We start from the raw sequence: 25,132 nt of genomic DNA on the forward strand, positions 1-25,132 counted from the left end.
CAAATTTCTCTTTTTCCAAATTCGTCATAAAATCTCTTGTTTCGCACTTTATCAACCTCCTTATTTAAAAAAAAAAAATCCGTCTGTAATCACAGATATGAAAATTTTATTTTCTTTATTTTTCTCAATTCCCTATTTATCATGTTTTGCTATAATAAAGCATTAAACTTCTAAGGACTACTTTAAGGAATTTTAAATTTTCAAATTCATATTTGATGTACGAAGATTTCTTTTTTTGCATGTTCTCCTTGTTTGATGCCAGACTGCTTTTTACATCTTATCTGCTTAATCCATCCTTAGTACCAAAGTAACAAAATTTTATGACTTATCATAACTTAATATTTAACTCTATTTTCTCTCGTTTATTTTCTGAATGATTATCTTCTTCATCAAAGAACACGAAACATTTAATACTCCTTCCAACTTAGCCATACTTTCAATCAAAATATACATTATAATAATATAAATTATGTTATATAAATATATATGTTATAAAAAATAATATTTTTTAATCTTTTTTTTTTTGCTCTAAAATCATCTTCCAAGAAATTTTTTTTAAGATTTTTTATGTTTACTGTGTAAACTGGAAGAAAATTTAAAAAAAAATGTTAAAAAAGTTAACTAAGATTTCTTTTTTTGGTGTAGGGGGTGAATTATGATGAAATTTTATAGTAATATTATTACTAGAAGTCTATTATTTAAAATGTAATAATATAAAAGTTTAAATAAATAAATATTACTAAACTTTTAACATTATTAGTTAAATAAACCAAAAAAGTTTTAAAAATTCCAAAAATCGTTATTTTTAAACTTTGATCGATTCTCCTCCCAATATTGGCGCCTCAACGTATTCTTTTTTTATGTTTTATTTTTGTATTACTTGAACTATTAATACGAAATTAATAAAAAGGTAACTTTTTTCGAGTTTTGTGGAAGGGAAAACTTTGGGGCAATTTTTTTTTTTAAATAGTAAGATAAGCACGCACACGTGGACTGAACTTAATATAAAGTGGAGTTATGTTTGCAAAATTTTGAGAAAATTGACCCCAAAAACTGTCAAGACCACTTCCTAGAGATATTGACCCCAAAATTTCACCAATGTCCCATATACAAAAGTATATGTACAAAATTTCAACAAAATCGGTGTATCCAGTCAAAAGTTATAAAGCTTCTAAAACGTCAACACAAGTACATACGTACGTAGATACGAATATTCCCCCTTTTTTGTTTTTGGGGGTTCCTGAGCCATGAAACGTCGAGAAATGCAAAAAACCCATACCCCATATTTTGACTGATTATCATACTTTCTTTCTTGCAGAATAGCATCAGAGCTATGAAGCCAGGTAACTAAAATCCATATAATAAAAGCAAATTTAAAACGCTATAAAACAGATCGTTAGCGAAGTAATATTAGCAAAGTTAAAAATTTTGCTAATTTTTGAATAAACGAGATTATTCGAATAAACAAGAATTAACGGAAATTACGGAAATAAACGAATTTGAATTAACGCGATTAAAATCTTTCGTTGAAAGGAAATAAAATCGTACAGTGAAAGAAAAATACATGGTCCGAAACATAAGAATGGAATCTACCCACTAAGAAAAGCGAAAGAGACTTACATAAAAAAAAATAGAAAATATTGAAACAACTAAGTAAGAAAACACTGACAACATTTTAAAAGGTATCTAATTAGACCGACAAAGAACATATTTAATTTTATAAATGAAAAAAATACAAAAAATAATTGATACATATTCGAAAAAAGAGCTCTACGAAGTAAAGATAAACAAAAATTCTATCTATGAAAGAGATTCATTCACGGGACTGATGAAGTCTCAAGAAAAAATAAAACCTAAAAGAAATCTCGGCGAAGAAAGAGAGAAAGAAGAAAAAACAAGCAAAGATAATGAGGAAGTTTTGGAAAAAGAAAAAAGCCAAATTACGTAAACGTGGTCCAAAAGTGATTTGAAAAAAAAAAATTAAACGTAAAACTAAATTATTTATAAGTATAAAAATGAAATAAAATATATTAAAAGTTTATTTCCTTAAAATGTGTTACATAAAATTTCATAAATTCAACGATTTTTTACTATTATACAATAACACAAAAAAAAAATAGAGTTATAGAATTATTATTTTATTGATTATTTATTAAACGAAAAGGAGAGAAAGAGGGAGAGAGAGATAGCGAAACATGATTCTTATAAAATAATCCAAAAAAAAATTAGGAACAAGTAAAATCTGTTAATATTAATTACATCGTGTATATGTTACACATTTTATGTAATAAAAAAAACACAATAAAAACCAAAAAAAAAAAACGCATATACTGTATGTGTGTGTGTGTATTCACATCAATCGATTACGTTGCAGGAATAACTAAGCTATTAACTAACTATACCACGTACCATAATTCAAAAGGAACGGATTAACAAATTGATCGTGCGTGTTAAAACGGCAAAAAACAAGTTTATTTTATAAAGAATTCTTATTATCTTACTAAAGAACTCATCTACAATCAGTCCTATATTTAAACGCTGATAAAATATGAATTATATCAAAATGTACCCATATATAAAATCATGTTTTCCCTTTTTCTTTTTTTGAAACCTATTATCGAGTTTATAACTACTATTATTATTATTATTATTACCATTACATCTATTATAAGTTACAAGAATCACAACTTATAAAAAAATAAATAAATAATTTATAAAAATATATTTATGAACCGACTTTCAATAAGGAAGTACGGGAAATAAAAACAGAAATAAATTTAAGAACAGCGGAATACTTTCACTTAAAATACAATTCACACTTATCATTATACAAAACAAAAATATGGATTTATTAACAAATAAATCGTTATTAACCAAACGTTTACCTTTTCATGTCGAAAATATCCCCTTCTAAAAAACAAACGCACGTAAATTACCTATTAAAATGATGAAATTTGTGTTTAATTTTAATAAATAAATTCTAATGTACGGAAATACTATCTCAAAGATATGATTATACAGTGTTCAACTTAAAAGAGGCCCATCACTTAGTTTAGTCTATAAATAATAATTTATTGGCAAACACTTATATAATAATTTAAAGAAGGTATTGAAAACGATGTCATCCACTTATATGTATCTGTCATACGTTTAACCACGTTCCTATCTTCTCTTGTTAGCTGTACTCTGCCTATTTCCTGGATGGCATCGGCATTGTTGATCTTCAATTCCTATATGGTCTATAGATTGCTCCTATATACAATTTCTTTTAAGTAACTCGACTGAAAGAATTCTGGACGTTCAGGGGATATCTTGGTGACCACAATCCTTTAGAAATGATTCTTCCACTAAACAAATCCTGTAGTAAAGCGAACTGTATGGCAAGTGGGCCTGTCCTGTTGCAACCGGCAGTCGCGCTCATCCGCTTACAGTACGGCTATGTACTTTTGGATAAATTCTTGGTAAACGGCAGAATCCAGTTGTTTTTTCCAAAAAACAAGGGTCCTTAAAAACGCACACCACAACCTATTTTTTGTGGATGTAAGGAAGGAGATTCAAAGAAAATGTGCGGGTTTTCAGTACCCCAGGTCCGGTATTTTTGACTATTAACATACCCAACAAGGTGAAACCACGTTTCATCTGTGAAAAACACTTAATCTACTCGTAAAATTCCAATGTTTAATGAAGTTCTTGAACTACTGACAGAAGTGAACACTTTTAACAGAATTACCATTAATTAACTTATGGAAAACCACCATTCGATACGAATAACATTTCAGCATTTTCCTAACTGCAGTGTGAGTTAACATAGTGAAATGTTCTTTTCCCGCCTTAGTCTCAGCGAAATTCTATGAGATCCTGTAATTGACGCTTTAATGTCCTATACGACCTGCGTCGTTAAAACTAACCCCTGTCTGACCCATCTCTGGTCTAACTCGATCCTATTTCACAAATTTTTTAACTAAATTCTGAATAACACTTCTCATTGGTGCTTCTTTCTCAAATTTCTCCCTGAAATTTCGCCGACACACAAAATGAGATTACTCTCCAAATCAGTTTCCGTCACGAATACACGTTCTTCAACAGTTAACCGCATTTTAACAAACAACAACACACGATTATGCAACCTTGTTCAAAATCGAATGCTCAACACAAACCGGCAATACTCAAATGTGCAGGCAATAAACAGACCTTCCCACTCTAGCTCCAGTCGTACAAAAATCTTCCACATTATTTTACTCACAGCACACCAATATTTGCATTTTAACAAATAATATCCATTTAGTATAGTGTAAACTACTGTGACGAGGCCTCTTTTAAGATGAACACACTGTAGAAAAGCTAGTAACGAGACTACTGAACGTTCTGCGCATTTACATAAGGTTTAAATTTCAAAACCTACACCCAATGATTGGTGTTAACCAATTAATGAAATTATTAATTTTATTTTTTAAATGGTACCTGTTTAAAAATAGATAAACAAGACCTTATACGATTTTTACGCTTCAATTTTATTAACAGAAATTTGTAATAAAAACGAACAAAATATTATACCGTTAAACACGACGCGATGCACAATCAAAACAAAATTATAATATCACAACTAAGCTTTAAAATTATAATCTAACAAACCGTTCTTTCATTATTAAAATTTAAGATAACATAATTTGAACTTCAATAATGTTAAAAAAAATAGTTAATTTTTAAAAATGTTATTGATTTTGGGGTTATTAATAGAAAATTATTATTATTTTTATTTTACCTATACACATTAGTAACTTTGTCTTCAAGAGTACATTCTTACAATGCAAAAATAATTAATAAATTGCGTCAACGTATCAAACAAGAAAGTGGTATGTTACGAGTCCCGGCCATTGCGGTATCCTTGAGAACGAGCGAGAGCTGATGAGGCTGCCAAGAGAGCGGTAACAAATGGCCTCCGATTGGCATTAACTTGCGAAAGCGACTTCACAAAGACAGTCCGTGTTAACCACGTACTCAATGGAATAAATTCTAGCTGCCGAGTCCTCCCGCGGCCTTATATGACACTCGGGAAAACGTCTTCGAGAAACCTTTTATCTCAAACAACAGAAGAGACGAAACCATCCTGACTCGGCTGAGGATTGTGCATACGAAGCTAACCCATGCCCACTTAACTCATCAGCAGAACTGTGAGTCGTGCAATGTAAAATGGTCAGTAAACCACTTATTCCTAGATTGCCTAATGTTCGGGACTATTCGTCGTCAATTAAACCTGGATTCAGATGTGAAGGGTTTGCTCAACCGGAAGAAATGCGTCATAAAACTGTTGCGGTTTCTCTGTGATAGTAGGATAAAGAATTTAATTTAGTGGTTTTTCTTACGTGAGATCCCTTAGACAGTACTCGGTGCGCAGTGAAAACAGCCTAGCGGTTATGTTCCTGTTTCAATATTTATAATCCAGTGTTTGGTGTTTATTGCCCAATTATTTATGAACTCTTAGTTTTATTGAAGTCACTAATAACTCTTATCGTTGATGCGATTATAAATAAATTTCTTTTTTTTAAATTCAAATATTTATTACAAGTATGATCATTTACCGACAGATAAGTTAAATAAGACTTTTTGTTTGGTTCAGTAAACTCTTTCATAACCCACAGAGTGGTGAACGCGTCTTCCCAAATCAGCTGATTTGGAAGTCAAAAGTTCCAGCGTTCAAGTCCTAGTAAAGTTGTTATTTTAATACGGATTTGAATACTAGATCGTGGATACCGGTATTCTATGGTGGTTGGGTTTCAATTAACCACACCCCTCAGGAATGGTCGAACTGAGGCTGTACAAGGCTACACCACTTCATTTACACTCAACATATCATCCTCTGAAGTATTATCTGAAAGGTAATTACCGAAGGCTAAACAGGAAAAATAAAGAAAGAAAGTAAACTCATAATCCATAAACATATAGTTTGATAAAATGTTGCCCTTTTATGTATACAAAACTCAAGTACTGCAAAAAATAAAACCATCTGAAACCTTTCCAATTCGCCGTTAAATCTTTTATCAAAAGTAGTGAAAATGAATAGTTTTTAAATTATGTAATTTTAATAATTTATGAATACAAGGATCTGAAACCGACATTTAATTTTCTAAAAAGCACACTACAGAGCAAAATGAATGTTTGACGTGGTTTAATGAAAAATTTTTGTAATCTGGCCTTTTTTCTTTGCTGAAAAGTCCATTGATGTAAATGTCTATCTCTGTATATAAAATGGCTACTGCTTCTTCATCCGGATGACCTCCACAATTTACATTGAATTTGCTTCTAACAAGATGGTCCACTCCCCGCAATTAATGCCTTCGTTAGCCAGGCTTAGAATGAAAGATTTGTGCCGACCTCCGTGGCGTAAGTAGTATCGTCTCGACGTTTCATCCGGAAGTCCCGGGTTCGAATCCCGATCAGGCATGGCATTTTCACACGCTGAAAAATTCTCATTTCATCTCTAAAAAAACATTTAGTAAATGGAGACGTCAAAAAGGTCTACCTTCCAAAAAATCCACTTTTAATTTTTTTGTGCAGGTTCATAAAAAATTATTGTTTGCTAGAAATTTATGTGATCTGAATTACTTGAAAGAATTAAGTAAGCAAATCACAATCGTAACAGAAGATGTTTTAAAGGTACAAACTGAACATCGATTCGACATCGAACCTTAATGGAGAATTTGTCAAATAAATAATATAAGTGTATGTATTTTTTGTTTTTATTTAATTCATGTCTTACACCACACCATTTTTTTATTATCAACCGGGAAAGAGAATAACCAATGAAAGGTACAAAAAGTCTAATTACTTAATCGCCTCCCGAATCACAAGTGAAAAGAATATTAAAAACAGACCTAAAATTCCATGACAGATACCAAATAAATATCTTTTTTACTTTCTTGTACAAAGTAAAAGAAATATTGTAATCACGATAATTTCGGTTTTCAGATATCAACGGAAATATCCATTCTGACCATCCCTGAATCCATTTTGACTAGTTTCGGCGTGACCTTTGTACGTACGTATGTGCGTATGTATCTCGCATAACTCAAAAACGATTAGCCGTAGGATGTTGAAATTTTGGATTTAGAACTGTTAGATACTACTATTTAGAACTGTGAACTACTAGACGTCTAGTAGTGCACTTCCCCTTTTTGGTTGGAATCGACTGGATCAAAAGGGTCCAAAAAAACAGTAATAAGCTTTTTCTCCGGTAATAAGCCCTCATTGAGAATTTTTCAACGATATATCATACGTAGTATTTATTTTCATTGGTTCCAGAGTTATAGCCAAATAAAATTTTAATTAATGAAATATTCGGATCTTACAAGGAGAAGGCACATCGGTTCAAATACGTCTTAATTTCCTTTTTTTAATTTTTTTTTAAATTTAAATATATTGATTTATTAATAATTATTAACATCTGATTGTAAAAAAAATTACAATAACTAATAATGAACAATAACGATAAAAAATATATGAAAAAATATCAGAAGTTATTAATGAAATAAAATTTTATGTACTTTTCATTTTAAAAAAAAGTGTATATGTACTTTAATAGGCGTACAAGGAAGTCATGTGGTGTCCACATCAGATTTTTTAAATAATGATAAAAAACTCTTTGTTTAAGCTAATGCATTTTATAAAAGTTAAACTTTCTATAATCAGAGTAGTAAGTAGAAGACTTTTTAAACTAAAAGTAACAAAGAAAAATTTTTTAAAAATAAAAATAAAACCTATACAAGTAACATACAAACGAGTAATAAAAAATAAGTCGAATTTTATTTTATTTTATTGTTGTAATACATTTAAACCAGTCTGATATAAACAATAAAATAAATAAAAAGAGTAACTAAATTTGCCATTAAAACAAGATAATTTATATGCGAAATAGTTAAAAAAGAAAAATACCGTGCAATATAGTGAAAGTGCCGATAAACAAGTTACTCGTTCACAGATAATCTAATTATGCATTTAGAATAAATTACAAGGGAAAAAAGAACAATTCAAGTAAAGAAAACAAAAAATAATATTTTCACTTCCGTTTAATCTCAATTTATGTTAAAATAAACCGTAGAAAACAATGCTTATTTTCGACTAGTTTTAAAATAATTTATTCTAAGATTATTCACGTATAAGTTTTATTGTAATATCGTTTTAATCGGGTCAATACTAAAATCGATTATTCATATCAATATCAATTTTTAATCATAACAAATAATATAATGGGATTATGATCCACTACTACCAAAGAAAAAGGAATAATTTTTTTTCTTAAGAGATCATCCAATTACTAAGTTCGTTAACGCAAAAATACGAAGAATATATAATTATCCAAATATCAAAATTAAGCTCATGTTTTCTATTTGTACCTTCGGTGATCTACGGAAAACGATTTATTATCTTTCCATTAGGGCAAATGGAAAGCATGTGTTAAATAATTATTGAAAAAAATCGGTAAGGTAAAACATTAAAGAACTTAAACATTAAACATAAAGAAAAAAAAAATTGTGCCGTTCTATCGGCCAGTTCGAGTGGAAGTTAAAGTGGTTTAGAATGTACGGTTTTTTTTTCACTTGTGATTTAAACCAACCAAAACGCTGTATTGTATAATTTTTTTATTATACGGTTTTTTTTTAATAAACGCAGATAAAAATACGTTTTTTTGTAACGTTTTATAGGTATCGATTTTTGTATTTTTACAGGACTGTTCAAAAAGGAGTGTAATGTGTTTAGGGTGTATGTACGTACGCTTATTCCACCGTAGCAGCTCAATGGCTGAACCGAATTAGATTATGACCCCGTGTTGGAATCCTTATGTTATCGGGAGTGTCATAGGCTGTATATATATATATATATATATATATATATATATGTTTAAATAAATTTTTAAAAATCTGATTTGGACACTACATGACTTCCTTGTACGCCTATTAAATTACATATACACATTTTTAAAAGTAAATAAAATTTTATTTCATTAATAACTTCTGATATTTTTTTATTGTTATTATTGACTTATTATTTATTATAATTTTTTTTACAATCACAGGTTGATAATTATTAATAAATCAATATATTTAAATTTAAAAAAAAGTTAGAAAAAAGAAGTCTGATTCGAATCGATGTGCCTTCCCTTGTAAGATCCAAATATTTCATTAATTAAATTTTTATTTGGTTGTAACTCAGGAACCAATGAAAATAAGTACCACTTATGATATATCTTTGAAAAGCTGTCAATAAGAGCTGTCAATATTTTTTTACTGCAGTTAATAAAAAGTCAGAAATTCCAATTTTTTGGATTTTGGACTTTTTTGGACACTTTTGTACCAGTTGATTGCAATGAAAAGGGGAGGTGCACAATTAGATGTTACAGCAGTCCTAATCAATAATTTCGACATCCTACGGTTAATCGTTTTTGAGTTATGTTAAGATACTTTACCATAACTCAAAAACGTCTGTACGTCAAAAACGTCTGTTAAATACGTACTCTGTACGTACAGACGTTAAGGCCAAAACTAGTCAAATTGTATTCAGGGATAGTCAAAATGGATATTTCCGTTGAAATATGAAAATCGAAATTTTTCGAGATCATAATACTCCCTTTACTTCGTATAAGGAGGTAAAAAATTGAAAAAAAAAGGTTATAATACTACGAATATATACAAAATTGTCACCCGCACGCTCTTTAATTATCCTATATTAAAGAGCAATTTTTTTTTGTAGTCGTGGTTTTTAATTTTTAATACTTATATTTTGTTATTAATTACGTCTATAACCAGTATTTTTGTTTACCTTTTGAAAGTCCTGTTTGTTTTCAAGTATAAAAATATTTATAAATAAAACTTTTCCTATAGTTATTTATTTTTACTTGCTTTATTTTATCTCACAATGTTTTTTTCAATCTTCAATTTTTTTTTCATGTTTGTTCTCAAATCTTGTATTTTTAATTTAACATACTTCCTGACATTGCCGATTGATGAAATTATGCACAGTTACTAAGATCAGGTGACAATACAATATTCCACCGTTACTTATGCAAACATCCCCCCCGTATAGGGCTAAATTTGTAAAATGTATATAAGCGGCAAAAAAAGTTTTGTTAATTTACTATTGTATTTCAATAATCAAAACCTTGACTATTTCGTTACTTTGTATAGTAAATGTTTGATTGAAAATTAGTTTCATATTTTCTAAATATCAAATTTTTGAAAATTTTAATATAAATATATTAGAAATTTCAATATATGATATCCTTTGAAATCCAAATTAACCTACCAATTAAACTCACGCAATGAATAATAAATAATTTTATTAAAGTATGACCAAAAAGTATAAAGCAAGTTTTTAAAAAAAAATTTAGTTTAATTTTTCTTATTTGTATAAACTTCAATTAATTTTCCTGCGTATAATGATAATGAAAGTGACGATCGATTAACAATCGAAATGCGCATTAGTTTATAATTCTTTTTTATTTTCTAAACGATAAAGTATTTCCTTTTTTCATCAACAGTGAGAAGAATCCTCTTCGATATTATTGCTTATATACATATTACTATTTTTCAAGGGGTTACACTTAAAAAAAAAAATTTCAAATATATCGAAATCATCACTTGTTAAAGAGTCTAAAAATCTTATTCAGAAACCAAAAATAAACTTTATTAGTAATGTATTTAAAAAAAAAAGAACTAACAAGATGTAGATTTATAAATAAATAATCAAACCCAATTTTATAACTGGTACGATTTTTTTTAATCTTGCATTAGACGAATATATTATTATAATGTGAAAATAACACAAAAATTGATAAAATTCCAATTTTTAAACAATTTTCTTTTTGTTAATTTCAGATGGGACTACAGCAATTAGTCTTGACGTTACTCATTGCAGTCACTTTTCTAGCTTTAGGAAATGCCGTCGAAGATTCTGACGCCGCAAATCCACAAACTCAAAATCAGGTAAGTTTATATCGAAAAAGTAGTATAAAATTAATATAATTTTATAGATTCGCCTAAAATATATAATTTTATTTTGGTAACCTACATTTTGGAGCTGAGAGAGTTACCACACAAAGGAAAATATCTGAGAAAACCATAACAAAACTACACAAAAAATATAACGATTTTCAAAATAGGAGAAATTCTCGTTTAGTTATATAATTAATTTAAAAAGAATTAAATTAAATTCTAATTAGAAGAAACAGCTATTAAGTTATTTAAATTAAAATTTAAATGAACAAAAAACCCGTACTATCTTTCATACGTGTTTTTTTTGCAATTAAAACAAAACATTTTCTTTACGTCTCATATTATAATGACTAGGAAAACAGCGGGTTTATGGCCCGCCTCGAAAATGTTACATGGTTTATGTTTCATTACACATTATTTTGCCAACTGTAACTAAATAACGTTCATGAATTTAGCTTACTAACAACAGCAAAAACGTTTACAAGGAAAAGCTACAAAATCCTGAACATTTTTAGCTGTTTTTTAACACAGCTCTAACTCCAATGTTTTCCTTTTTTATCCCCGAAATACAAATATAATTTTAGATAAATCTTTCGTATCAAGAAATATAAATCGTTTGAACGAATGAATCGTTCGAGAAGTATAAACCGTTCGTGAGCTGCGCGCAGCCGCCCAGTGCACCACGACTGGTCCGCCCTGCGCCAAGCATTTAAAATAAAAATATGAGCACTTACAACAAACAAACAAGCCCAAGCACCACCCTTTTTTATGAGAAAGAAGATTACTCTGATGATATTTTTAAAAGAGATTTCAAAAAATCCCAAAAAGGATTGACTATAAATTGTATTATTCATCTCGATGAACGCAACGGGTAATGAACTTCATTCAGAAAGTTGTGTCAATGAAAACTGGGTAGAAATGGGTTGAAGCATGTGGCCTCACAGTCACTACATTCGTTTACTATTATTTTTAATGTATACGCTGCAATCTGTTCAACTAGTGAACAATAAGCAACCCCTCCACAACCCAATGAAATAGGGATGATATGACATGTAAATAAGGTGTACTCTAGTACAGACTCGGGCCGACCGTTCCTGAGACGTGTGGCTAATTGAACCGCAAACACCAAAGTACACCGATATCCGCTGTATAGTATCAACCCTGTGGACTATTATTATTTGAATTAATGAAATCTGTATTCTTAAATCAATAATAATTATAATAAATTATTGCTTTATCTTCCACTGCACATACGTGTTATGAATTTTTAGATTTGTCAAAAAAAAAATCAATAAAATAAAATAAAACCACTAGATACTTACTTAATTATGGCAACATATTAATATGAAAGAGTAAATAAATTATCTTTATTATGAAGACAAAGTAAGAAAACCATCTATTGTGCGTGTTAGTAAGACACACCATCGATAATGGACAACGGGACATTATATTCATTTTTTAAATAAAAATAAAATCACATTAGAAAGTTTATAACGGTACTCGTAGAAATGTTTTCGTGAAAATTAAATAATCATTACATATTTTAAGTACAGTAGAACGCCGATTATTCGATCTGACCTTTGTAATCAGATATCCAGATAACTGGAAAATTAAAGTAGATTCATCGTAGTACTGGACATATCATTCTAACGTTTAATAGGATTATAGTTAAAAAAATATATATATATAAAAATAAATGTATTTCAGTAAAATTATAAAGATACTTGGAATATTTATATAATGTAACGAAAAATAGATACAAAAAAAAAACAACGAGTCGAAATTTTTTATAGTAATTTTACAAAATGTAATTTAAAAGATTTATTAAATAACAAATTCTAAGAAAAAAATTACAAAAAAAAACATTAAAAAGCCTGAGTTAAAAAGTTGTGTGTTAACTACTTCTTTTTTTTAAATCTATAATCTGTACTTACTTTAATATTAACTTTCTTTTGAGTTGCAACATCACGTAATCGTTTAAACGAAGAATCTGTATAGACTTGCATTCTTTTTTTTCGTTCCTGCCAGTCCAAGGCGATAGACAAACATTCATGAGGTTTTTCGTGTGAATGGCCCTTGATACAAATCATTACATCATAGTTCATGGTTGACTGATTAATGTAGTTCCATCAATCTTTTCAAAAGTTAATTTTATTAGTCTAACAAAACCTTAAACATACGTATATTTTTTGTGCTACGAATTTATATTGCAAAAATATTGTGAAAATATATTTTGTACGAACAGGAAAAAATTCAATTTAAAAACGAAGATCGATGTATATACATTTTCTGTTGAAGCAAAGCTATATTTGAATAGTATTTTAGATTTTTTTAAAGTAATGTATTAAAAATTTTATTAAAATTGCCTAGTGCGGATATGAAGTCCGGATAATTGAATATACGGAAAATCGGAATTCGGATAATTTAATATACGGAAAATCGGAGTTCGGATAATCGGCGTCCCATTATATATATTGTATGAAAACTATATTTATTTTGTGATTTCTTTTTTCGACTTCAAAAATGAAATACATACGTTTTTACTGAGATAATTTTTGTAATCTTCAGAAACTATTCAATGCTCACATAAACGATTCGACGAATTCTATTTATTTGGAAGAATTGCCGCTGGTATTTTCACAGTACAATTTTTCCCATATAATTTAAGTGAAATATATTTTAGCACAAAAATACATTGTCAACACTGTAGATTTGCATATATTTTTCATATTAATGATGACATTAATAAGCAATGATGACATTGCTTAACAACCTTATGTAATAATTCTTATATTCAAAAAATTTCTATGTAAAAGTTCATGGGAATAATAAAGAAAACTTAGGGTAAAAAAAATAATACATATGCCTGCATACCACAGAGACCTAGCTTACTACACTCGATTATATTACCTACGTTATTTCTTTGCATACTTTTTCTTATTTTTATTAAAAATAAGTTTCTCACATTTATGTGTCTTATGAACAGTTTTATTTTAAAGGGTAGCATTATTCATAAAAAAAAAATTTTCAGTTCTTCCTAATATTCTTTGTTTTAACTCGGCGCCAAATAATTAAGAACAAGTTGTTGATTAGTATAATATCACATGGAGCTAAGGGTTCTAAATAGGAAGATACACAATAGAGTGGATGGTAGTATTGAGGAAGAACAGTATGGGTTTAGAAGAGGTGTTGGAACAAAGGACACTATAGACGTGGTAAGAGTAATAGGTGAGAGATACATGGAGTAATAGTGGAGATACATGGAGGATAGCATTTGTCGATCTAGAAAAGGCGTTTGACAGTGTTAGATGGAATAAATAACTCTGTTAATCTTGAAAATGAAGGGAGATGACTCAAAAGGTGCCTAATAAAAGAGCTGTAACATGATTAGAGAATAAAAGTGAGGGTAGGAGACTTCACTCCTACCCTCACTTTCAGTACTTAGGATGCTTTATAACTGATGACCTGACTTGTACAGTAGAGATTAAAACAAGAATATCACAAAGTAAGCAGGCATTTAATAAAACGGGAAGACTACTGTGTGGAAATTTAAACTTAGCAATAAGACAGAGATTAATGAAATGTTTTATTTGGAGTGTGATGGAGTTGAAACATGGATGATGAGAAAGGCAGACAGAAAACAAATTGAGGCATTTGAGATGTGGTGTGACACAGAAAGATGTCAGATGGCAAGACAATGTAACAAATGAGGAATTATTAAGGACAATTGAAGAGGACAGTTAAATGGTGGGTGACTGAATATAGGAAAAGGAACTGGCTTTAGTGGGTGCGGCAGAAGGCTGGTGAATAGAAGAAAATGAAGAGGAAGGAAGAAGTCTCAAATGATGGATGGGATTATGGAAAAGGAAAAATATGCTGAAACAAAGAGGTTAGAAAAAGAGAGAATGAGGTGGAGAGCAGCAGCCGTGGCAGAACCTGACCTAATGGTAGAACACTATGAATGAATGAATATATACACAATCAAAATAGATAGTTAGTTCTAAAGAAAAAGAAACCACTTTATCAGCAGTACAGCCTACCATCACATCTAAACCATATCAATTTATTGGTAAAAACTAAAAATTAATTACGATAAACACATTATTTTAACATCTTAACAAAAATCTTTTAAGAAATGAACGATGGGAAATGAACACTATGAATTCTTATTCCAGCGATATAATACTAACTAAATTAAAAGATAAGTAACTACAATAGACTTAACTAAAAGATAACTAAAAAAATATCTTAAAGGCTACTCACCACATGTAATCAAATACATTTTAATATTAATAAAAAATTATGTGATATGACACAGGTAGTTAATTAACTGTGGTGTCACATCTCGCACTTATGTATCGTATAACATAATCATTTCAGCCACAACGTGCATTAGTATGACAATGTTTACATACTTAATCATTACTGGTTTTCGGTCAGGTACAACAGTTTTACAATTTACTCTTATTTCAACTGTCATTACCAATCTAATTTTAATACTCTCTAGAGATTACTCAATTTTTTTTTGTATGTTTCTGTTTATTCCTTCTAATTCTACAATCTAATTACCAATAAATTCTTTTTTCCAATTTTTTTTTCAATTAATTATAAATCTTTGATTAATAAAAACTACGAGTATTTATATCATTTAGATTTGGGAAAAAAGTAAAAATAAACTTTATTTACACTCTAAATGATATAAATACTCGTCGTTTTTATTAATCAAAGATTTATAATTAATTGAAAAAAAAATTGGAAAAAAGAATTTTTCATTCGTACAAATCTTGACAATTTTATTAATGTACAAAAATAACATTTTGTTAATCTTCAATTAACGATCTTAACTTCAAGATAATTTTGCTATTCTTTATGAATTTCAACATAACCTCAATAGTTGAAATAACCTCAAGATGAAATACATATTACTAAATAAGATAAAAAACTTTTAAAAATAAAACAGAAAAAAAAGAGATGCATATGCATGTCTAGCCTTTTGTATGAAAGAAAACAAGATTGAATATACAAATAGGTAAGCGACCAGAGTGCCGGTTGATTGTGAGAATTTGAAATAATAAATAATACAACTTCCGTATTCTCATATATAAACACACAGATAATGTTGTTCAGAAGTTAATACATAACTTTCCCTCGATTTATGTTTTGTATCCATACAGTAATGTTGTGTTCTTTAGGTTAAGTAAATGTGCTTGATTATATTTGTAATTTATACCTACACACATATTTATATACCAAATAATTAATGCACGTGTGATACGTAACATGTAATATTAATATAATAAAAGAAACACTGTTACATTATAACAATGTAAGAAATAATTAATGTAATCAAAAAAAAAAAGAATGAATAAAATTAATAAAGCATTTCCTTGTTTAAATAATCAAACTGATGTTACATCTTCCTTTTACATAAACATTTTTAACAATGGTTTTTTTTATTAATAAAATTGTGGTGGAAACCTCAAATACATATATTGTATAAAAAAAAATATATTTTTTATATACTGTTTTAAACAGAAAGAGATACATTAATTTATTATTTTAAATGACAAAATGCTTTAATATCTAACTTAAAATCATTCATTAATTATGTTTTATGAAATTATAAGTTGAATAAATAATAGTAAAATTTTAAATATATAAAAGAATAGAATCTTTAATTAACATCAAATCCATAAAGAAAACTGTTGAAATGAGAATTAAAATTAAAAACAAACCATTTTTTGTAAAGTTGGAAACATATTTTTCCAAAAGCTTTTCATAATTAACTATTTCTTCAATTGAGTTGAATATCATCATGTCGTCAATTTTTAAAACTGATTTTAAACAAACATTTCATTTTTTTAAAGTTGTTCATTAAACAAAAAGTTGTTCTTTTAAACAAAAAGATTTAATAATTATTCTCATACTAATGGAATGCTGCATTGCTTTTATTCATTTATACTAAAAAGGTACATGACACTGAAATGAGCCATTTAATTATTAATAAAGTTCTTATTAAGTTAGCTAAGTTCCTATAAATCAAAATTTAGAGTTAATCGAAAAAAAATTTAATGATAATTAGATTATAGAATAAGAAGGAATAAAAAGAAGTGTAAAAAGTAGAGTAATTTATAGAGTGATTCCAATCGTTTTGCTCCCAGGAAAAGTGACCCATAATTAGATAAATTGTCATCAAACACATTTTACAAATAGGAAATTTACAAATACATTAACTAGAAAGATTCTTTAATGTTAACATTTAATACAATGAGATTAAAAACATGGAAGTAATATAACAATTTACCTCATACTGATATTTTTCTTTATTTATAATTATCAATAAAATTATTGGAATAATATATAAAATCAACAACAGACCTTATAATAATTAATGTAACTAGAAAAAATTGAATAAACTACATAATAAAAAACTATTTCATTCACTGTATAATCATAAAGAGTAAATCTATTGAATAATAATTCAAAGGACAGATAAAAGAAAATAAGCAAAGTGTTAGTGCATTAGAGAAAAAAGTTGATGAATACAAAACACAATAAATCAAAATGAAAATAAATGCATACTTAGATCAAATTTTATATTAATGATGTTATATTTCAAGTTTGCATGTTAATAATGCTAACAAAACAACAATAATAAAAATAAAAATAATAATAATACACGCATTATATTAAATATAGTGAAATTATATTTACAAATAAAAAAAAATCCATTATGGCACTATGATTACAATGATATAAATGGCTCATTACAGTGTCAGATTCCTTTTAATGTAAATGAATATAAGGAATAGATTAGTATGAGAAATCATATAGGTATAGCACACAACTGCTCTACTTACATAAAAAAATGAAATAATAAATAAATAACATTCAACTTTCCTTTTTCTACTTTAAAAATAGTGTGTGTATGCACGCTCGTGCAATAAAATAATGATAAAGAAGTATTTAGAAACAAAATCATAAGAAATTCTATCTTATCTTAAGAAACACATCATTAGAAATTACTGATGACATGAAAAAACATCGTATATAAAAACTTACATATTAAATTATTAAAAAAACAAATCTAATTTAAAAGTCATACTTTTTTTAATTTTCTTATTATAGTACGCCTAAAAACAAAAAGTTTACCAATTTTATTCGTACAAAAAAAGTCAATTGTAAAATATGCAAAAATAAGAATGTTGATAAAAATAAGAAAAGGAAGATGAAGATAAAAGTAAACAACTACCAAATTTGAGTTATGAATATAACATAAAAAAATGTATTATTTTTTACCTCATTATATCTAACTAATTTTCTCAAATTTTTGCCAAAAAAATAAAAATAATTTTAATACCAGAATGACATTCAGCTATTTATACTTAGGTTATAATTAATATTCAGTACTAAACAGAAACACAGTGAAAAACAAACTGAAAAATATTTCAACATCTAAATGAACATGCAATTGTTTATTTTAAAAAAATTTCCCCTATTTATCTGGAAGAAATTTACTAAGAGACAATCAGAAGAACATACATAAAAAAAAATAATCACCAAAATCACTTGATAAAAGCTTAGGCTTGAACACGCAAAATAAAAAAGATGACAACAAAGTTGAAATACTTTACTGAAATTGGTTATTTAGTTTATTCTTAAACAGTGGAAAAATAATGATACATGAAAAAAGTTATTTAATTTTTTTTTTGAATGGGGTGTAATTTATGATGAACTTTTATTATAAAATTATCATTATATGTTTAAATAAACCAAAACAAGTTTTGAACATTTACAAAATTGGTATTTTTTTTTTCTACTCCCCACCTCAAAAATCTTCCACAACCAATAAAAAGTTGCTTAAGATTTATTTTTTTGAAAATGGGAGTGAATTAAAAATAAATTTTATTATAATATTGTTATTAAAAGTTTATTATTTCAATTTTTAATAATATTAAAAGTTTAAATAAACCAAAAATATTTTGAAAATTTCAAAAAATTTATATTTTTAAACTTTTATTGCCTCTCTCACTCAAGATAAGTACGCACGCATGTATTGACTGAGCTTAATATAAACTGGGGTTGTTTGCAAAATTTTTAGTAAATTGACCTCCAAAAAACTCCCTTATTTGGAGATATTAATCTCAAAATTTTATCAAAAAATTGCCTCATATACATGAGTCTGCACAAAATCTCATTGAAACCAGTTTATCCAATCAAAAGTTATTCAAACACGCTTTAAACAAGTTATTTAAAGCTTCAAACACGCTAACAAATGTACAAACTTAACTCCTCCACCCTTGGGGGGGGGGGAGAATCCTGGGACATGAAACATCAAGAAATGCAAGAAAACCTATCTAAAAATATTTTGGTCAGTATTTAAGTGAAAATTAAACAAATATGCAAAGAAGTTCAGACTAATGTAATCATCAACAATATATTTTTTTAATAAAAGTCTTTTAATTTGATTTTAAATAAATTTATAAAAAAATCTTTAAGATTGTTAAGGTTATTTATTAAAAATTTAAACAGAATTATAATAAGGTAATTTTTCATAAACCTAACTATTATAACTATATAACAGAAACAGTTCTCCGATCTGGTTTAAAGTAAGTGAATATTGCTACTTTTTAAATTTAAATGAAATTTTTTTTTATACCGAAGGTAAGATATTCATAATATAAATGTATGGAAGAAATGTTACAATTTTTAATTTACTAAATATCAGTCTACATAATTCACAACAATTCAACAGAGATCGTGACAGTTAATTTTTTATCTTTGAAAACTAGTTGCAAGTTTCTAAAGTAGCCCTAAAATATAATTTTATATTTTTACAAGGAGTATATATAAACAAATAAATATTTAATAATAATTATAAGCTTAGATACTTTAAAGTAAAACAGTATGTTACATTGTTTCCTCTCTTGCATTATATCATTGCTCAAACTTTTATGTTTTTCATTTTGAATTCAGTATTTTTCTGTTGTCACTCAGAGCCATCCTTGCCCTCTTTTATGTTACTTTATTTTTACTTTAGATATTACATTTTCCTCTCTCATTATTCTCAACTAATATAACAATAATTTTGACTAAATTTTCACTGCAGTTTCCACAAGAATAAGCAACGGGAAAACAATTGGTATAGTGAAAAGTTGTCAAAAGGTGCTGTTAGTATTTTATACTAAAATAAGACAGAAAATGAAAGAGAGATTAAGCCAATGAAAATACACAACAAAGACAGATGATACATATAAGATTTAGACATGAAGGGAAAGAAGAATTAACAAGGCACTAGCAGGAATCATAGTAACAATGATATCATCATATCAAGATGTCAATAAAAATTTGTAAAAGCCCACTGATTTTTTTTAATACTTTAATTTTACCATTAAAGTAATTCCATGGGATCCTGCGCCCTGTCATGAATGAAATATTTAATTAAACTGCTTATTAAAAATACTAAAATTGTGTATTAATTTAAATACGATATGTCTTATCTCAATATTCTGTACCAGGTGGTTTATATTAATAGAATTTAAAATATATATATATACACAATTAAATACATTTGCACACAACAAAACATGCACATGTACATGTAATGCAAAGATACCTAATCTTTTTCATACATAGTTACATCATAAATTTTTTAATCAAGCTTTATAAAATAAGAAGAAGAGTTTATTACTATTTTACAACACAATCAGTGATGTTGTAAGTCATATATAATCTCTAAGAGATATAAAATAAAGAAAAAATAAATTACATATAAAATAAAGATATAAAATAAAACAGAATATTATGAAAAATAGATACAACTTAGACATTTTTTCTCTGAGTTTCCTAAAAATTCAACTTCAGCTGCAATGTTCATAATTATCTTTCTCATAAAACTCCTTTATGTTGGAGTGGTAGTCTGAATTTTACCTGGTTGACTCATGAATTGATTTTCAGTCAACCTTTTTATATTACAAAAATTCATCTCTCATGTTTGAATTAACAAAGAAGGGTTATCTGTAATTGGGCAAAAGTCTAGTTGCTGAGTAAATGAATAAATAACCAACTAATAACTATTATTTATAATGTATTAACTATAATTTTATGAAAATAATGTCAAGTAATTTTAAAGCTTTTAAAATAAATTCACCTGGATTTTATTATCATTTTTCCAGGGATGGCGTGAGACATCAGACAGCGAAGTTTCTGCCAGTAATATAGATGCTGATAATATACCATCAGAATCACAAGATACAAGATCAAATTACCAAGAACACCCAAATAATGGTCCGCTAATGGATCAAGAAAGACCAAGACCAAGAAGCAGATCAAGATCGAATGGTAAAAGAAGAAGAAGAATGAGAAAGCGTCCCAGAACAACAACACCAGAAACATTCATTGAAGAAGGATGGGAAGAAGAAGGTCAACAACAACATGGTGATGAAATATTACCACATAAACCACGGTATCAGTCTGAAAGAATTCATGAAGAAGATACACAAGATTCACCGGTTATAACCCAAGAAGAAATTAAACCACGAAGAAGACCGGGTAAAAGGAGACGACAACACAGAAGACCACCAAGAATTGATGAACGTTATGAAGATTTTGTACCGGACAAAACTAATGATGATCAATTAAGATCTGAATACAATAATGAACGAGAACGACCTGAACCGGTTCAAGGAAGAAAACGCAGAAAAGGTAGCGGAAGAAAACGAATAAGAGTAGAAACTGAACCACCAATTATTGAAGAAACAAGCAGTCAGTTAATACCAACTGAATCCAAACCACATGATCTCAATATTAATGAAGAATCTCAAGGAGAAACTAATTTGAAAGAATTTACTGAAGCAAAACTAAATTCTGAAACGGTAACAGAATCGGTCATGTATACAACAATACCATACAAATTCCTGAATGACGATTCTAAACAATTTACTTCAGAATCATTATCATCAGAATTAACATTAACAACCCCATCAGGATCAATGAGAAAGAATCCTGAATCATCTACTGGATCACCAGAAAATTATACTACAATTTATCAACCGATAGAAAATAACCACACAGAAATACATTACTCGACGACATATTCAACACGACATTCCTCTGATTTACATTCTGAATCAACAAAATATACATCTGATTCAACTGTACATCCAACAAAAGCTTTTAGTACAACTACAGAATCATTACCAGAATTGACAACAACACAAAGAATTAAGACATCATCAAGATTTAGCCCTAAGTTTAAATTACATAGTAGAATAAATAATTCTGAAAATTTATTAAAATCATTAAGAACGACAACAGAACTACCACAGTCATATAGTAATACAAGATATAATACAGAAAAACTAAAGAAAGAATCATCATTACCTGTAAATGAACAATCAGAAATAACAGTAAATCGTAAAGCATTATTTTCAAGTTCACGTAAACTACCAGCAACATCAGCGTTAATGAGAAGAAAATTAAAAGAAAAAGTTAACGATACAACAACTGAAGATGATAGAATTACATCTAGTACAACAGTATCTACTACATCGACGCATCTAAATACAGAAAAGAAGAACACAGGAGATAGACACAGAATATTAAATAAAACTGAAATTAAAAATGAAATAGAACCCAGCACATTATTACCGAGTGGATTTAAAACAAATCCAGAAATATTATCACCGATGAAATTACTTGAAGAAGTAACACTAAATGAAGTATTAAAAATGATGACATCAACTACAGAAACTTCAGCTAAGTCCACGACAACAAAAATTGATGATAAAAACAACAATAACCACACTTCCGATCGTTTAAATTTAGACGGTGTAGAATTACCAAATATAAGAGATGAGATATTAGATTTAATAAAATCAGAAACGGGTTCATCTAGATTAGCAAGAATATTAGAACTAAGAAATATGACACTGACAGAACTTTTAGAACATAGAGAACGAGGTTCAAGTCAATTATATTTTGCAGAAAATTTAAATAAAAAGCCACAAACATTTAGTTCATCAGCACCAACAACAAAAGAATCTGTAACTAAAATGACAACATCACCGCCGACAACAGTAGTATTTTCATCATCATCATCATCATCATCTTCATCTTCGTCAACAGTATTAACTACAGTTATACCAAAAACAGTCAAACCATTAACATCTCGAACACCGAGAACAACTACAACAGTACAAACAATGACAACATCAACCACAGTAAAACCGATATCACAAATCGACTTTAAGAACACAGAGCCAAGATTCAACACAGATCAAGGACAAAATCCAAAATTAAAAGTTGAAGCGAGTGTAATAACAGTCCCGATACTGGAACCAACACATACATCTAATATACAATTTCCAGAACAAGGTGTATTAAAATCATTCCCAAAATTCATAAGCGATACACTTAACCATGAAGAAATAAAAATACCCCAATATAAACCAAAATATGACAATAAACTGCTTGTTACTTCATCAATATTACCGCCATCATCAAAGACAAAACTTTTTACATTTATTACTGAAAAAGACTATGATATCGATGACAACAATGACAAAAGAGCACCACGATTGTTTGAAAGTATGCCTGAATTTCCATCAAATAAAACAACTGAACATAAATCAATTTCAAATAAACAGAATAAAACAATATTATTAAACTGGAAGTCACAATTTAATGTCGATAACATAAAACCGTTTAAAGGTGAACATAAAGAATTAATTATAGCAATAACAACTAAAAGACCGAAACAAATTGATATAGATGAAGTATTATTATTTAATGAAAAAGATGATCCACCTCGTAATAATGCAGCAGGTAAAATAACTGCTGATATAAATGGTAACACGAAAGATGAAGATTATTCAGAAATTCGACGTATACCACCAGGTGTAAAATCGGCAATATTAGCGAGTGGTGCCATATTAGGTCTAGCAATAATCGGGTTCCTAACTGTATTGGTATCGTGTCGATTACGTCAACGTAATGCTAGATTACGTGGTAGAAGAGATATACTATGTGAACAATTACAAGAGGATTTTCGTAGCAGTCAATGTAGTTTAAGTCCAGTATTAAACAAACCGCATCGAGCACCAGTTTTTGGACAAGGTATTCATTCAAATACATCCTCAAATAGGCATTATTATTTATGGAGAACACTAAGAAAAACATTCCAGTATGAATGATGTAATTTAAAATATAAGGAACTAAAAACAATACTATGACTTTGTTGTATAACAAGTGTAATACTGAAAATAGTACAATATTATAACAGAAATAAAAAGTTATATATTACTATTACATAACAACCAGTGAGACTGACTTAAAGCAAATAATGACTTATTTATTCGTTGTTATGTTTTTCTTTCTATACATAACTTATTTAATTTATAAATATTTTATACATTTAAAAATAATTTTAATATAAAACCTTTTATTATATATATATATAAATTAAAAATATTAAAGGAATACAAATTTAAAGTTTTATTAAATGGTTATTAAAAATAACTATTTATATTAAAGAGACAACTTTCAAACACCATTATAAATAAATAAAAATTTAATATTAGTTTTACATCTTGATTACTAAATAATCATTATCAGTACAGTAGATTCAGGGGAACTGGTAAAAGTAAATATAAATTAAAAATAAATATTCCTTACCAATCTGGAACCAATTAAAGAAAACAGAAAGAAAAACACTGAGAACAGTCCACCTTAGGCCCTAAGAAAACAACAGAAGATTACAGACTGTAATCTAATCAAGAACTGTCAGAAGAAATAGAGGATATTAAAAAAAAAAGGAGACCAAGATTCTTGAGCCATGTGTACAGAATGGACAAACAGAGACTATATGAACAAATGTTCAAAGCACTGGGAACAAAAGAGCAAAAATGGGTACCCAAATAAATGAAGAAAGAATTACAGAAGCTAGGGATCCAAGAACAGAAAATGAAAGATTTAAAATTATTTAGACAAAAAATACAGGAAGTTCAGTTTGAAAAGATGAGAAAGGAAAATAATTGTATCAAAGTGAGAAATCATGAAAGAGAGAAACAGCAAACAAGCAGAAAAAATACAGGAGAATAGAAAAAGAAACCAGAAGAAATGATATTTGTGTGATGCTGGTCTAACTG

General features: G+C 28.1%; 2 protein-coding genes across 2 annotated transcripts in view; one reads left to right on the forward strand and one right to left on the reverse strand.

The window, feature by feature from the left end:
- Positions 1 to 25,132, reverse strand: part of Setd3 (SET domain containing 3) — a 250,971-nt gene that overhangs the window by 182,024 nt on the left and 43,815 nt on the right. The window lies entirely within an intron of this gene.
- LOC142331612 (uncharacterized) lies at positions 5,191 to 24,308 on the forward strand. Its single transcript, XM_075377641.1, has 3 exons — positions 5,191 to 5,313; positions 10,869 to 10,976; positions 21,161 to 24,308. Exons 1-3 carry the CDS (start codon positions 5,191 to 5,193, stop codon positions 24,176 to 24,178), a joined length of 3,249 nt encoding a protein of 1,082 aa, XP_075233756.1. The 3' UTR covers positions 24,179 to 24,308.

This window comes from Lycorma delicatula, chromosome 10 (assembly GCF_047948215.1).
Source record: "Lycorma delicatula isolate Av1 chromosome 10, ASM4794821v1, whole genome shotgun sequence".
In the NCBI taxonomy this organism is placed as follows: Eukaryota; Metazoa; Arthropoda; class Insecta; order Hemiptera; family Fulgoridae; genus Lycorma; species Lycorma delicatula.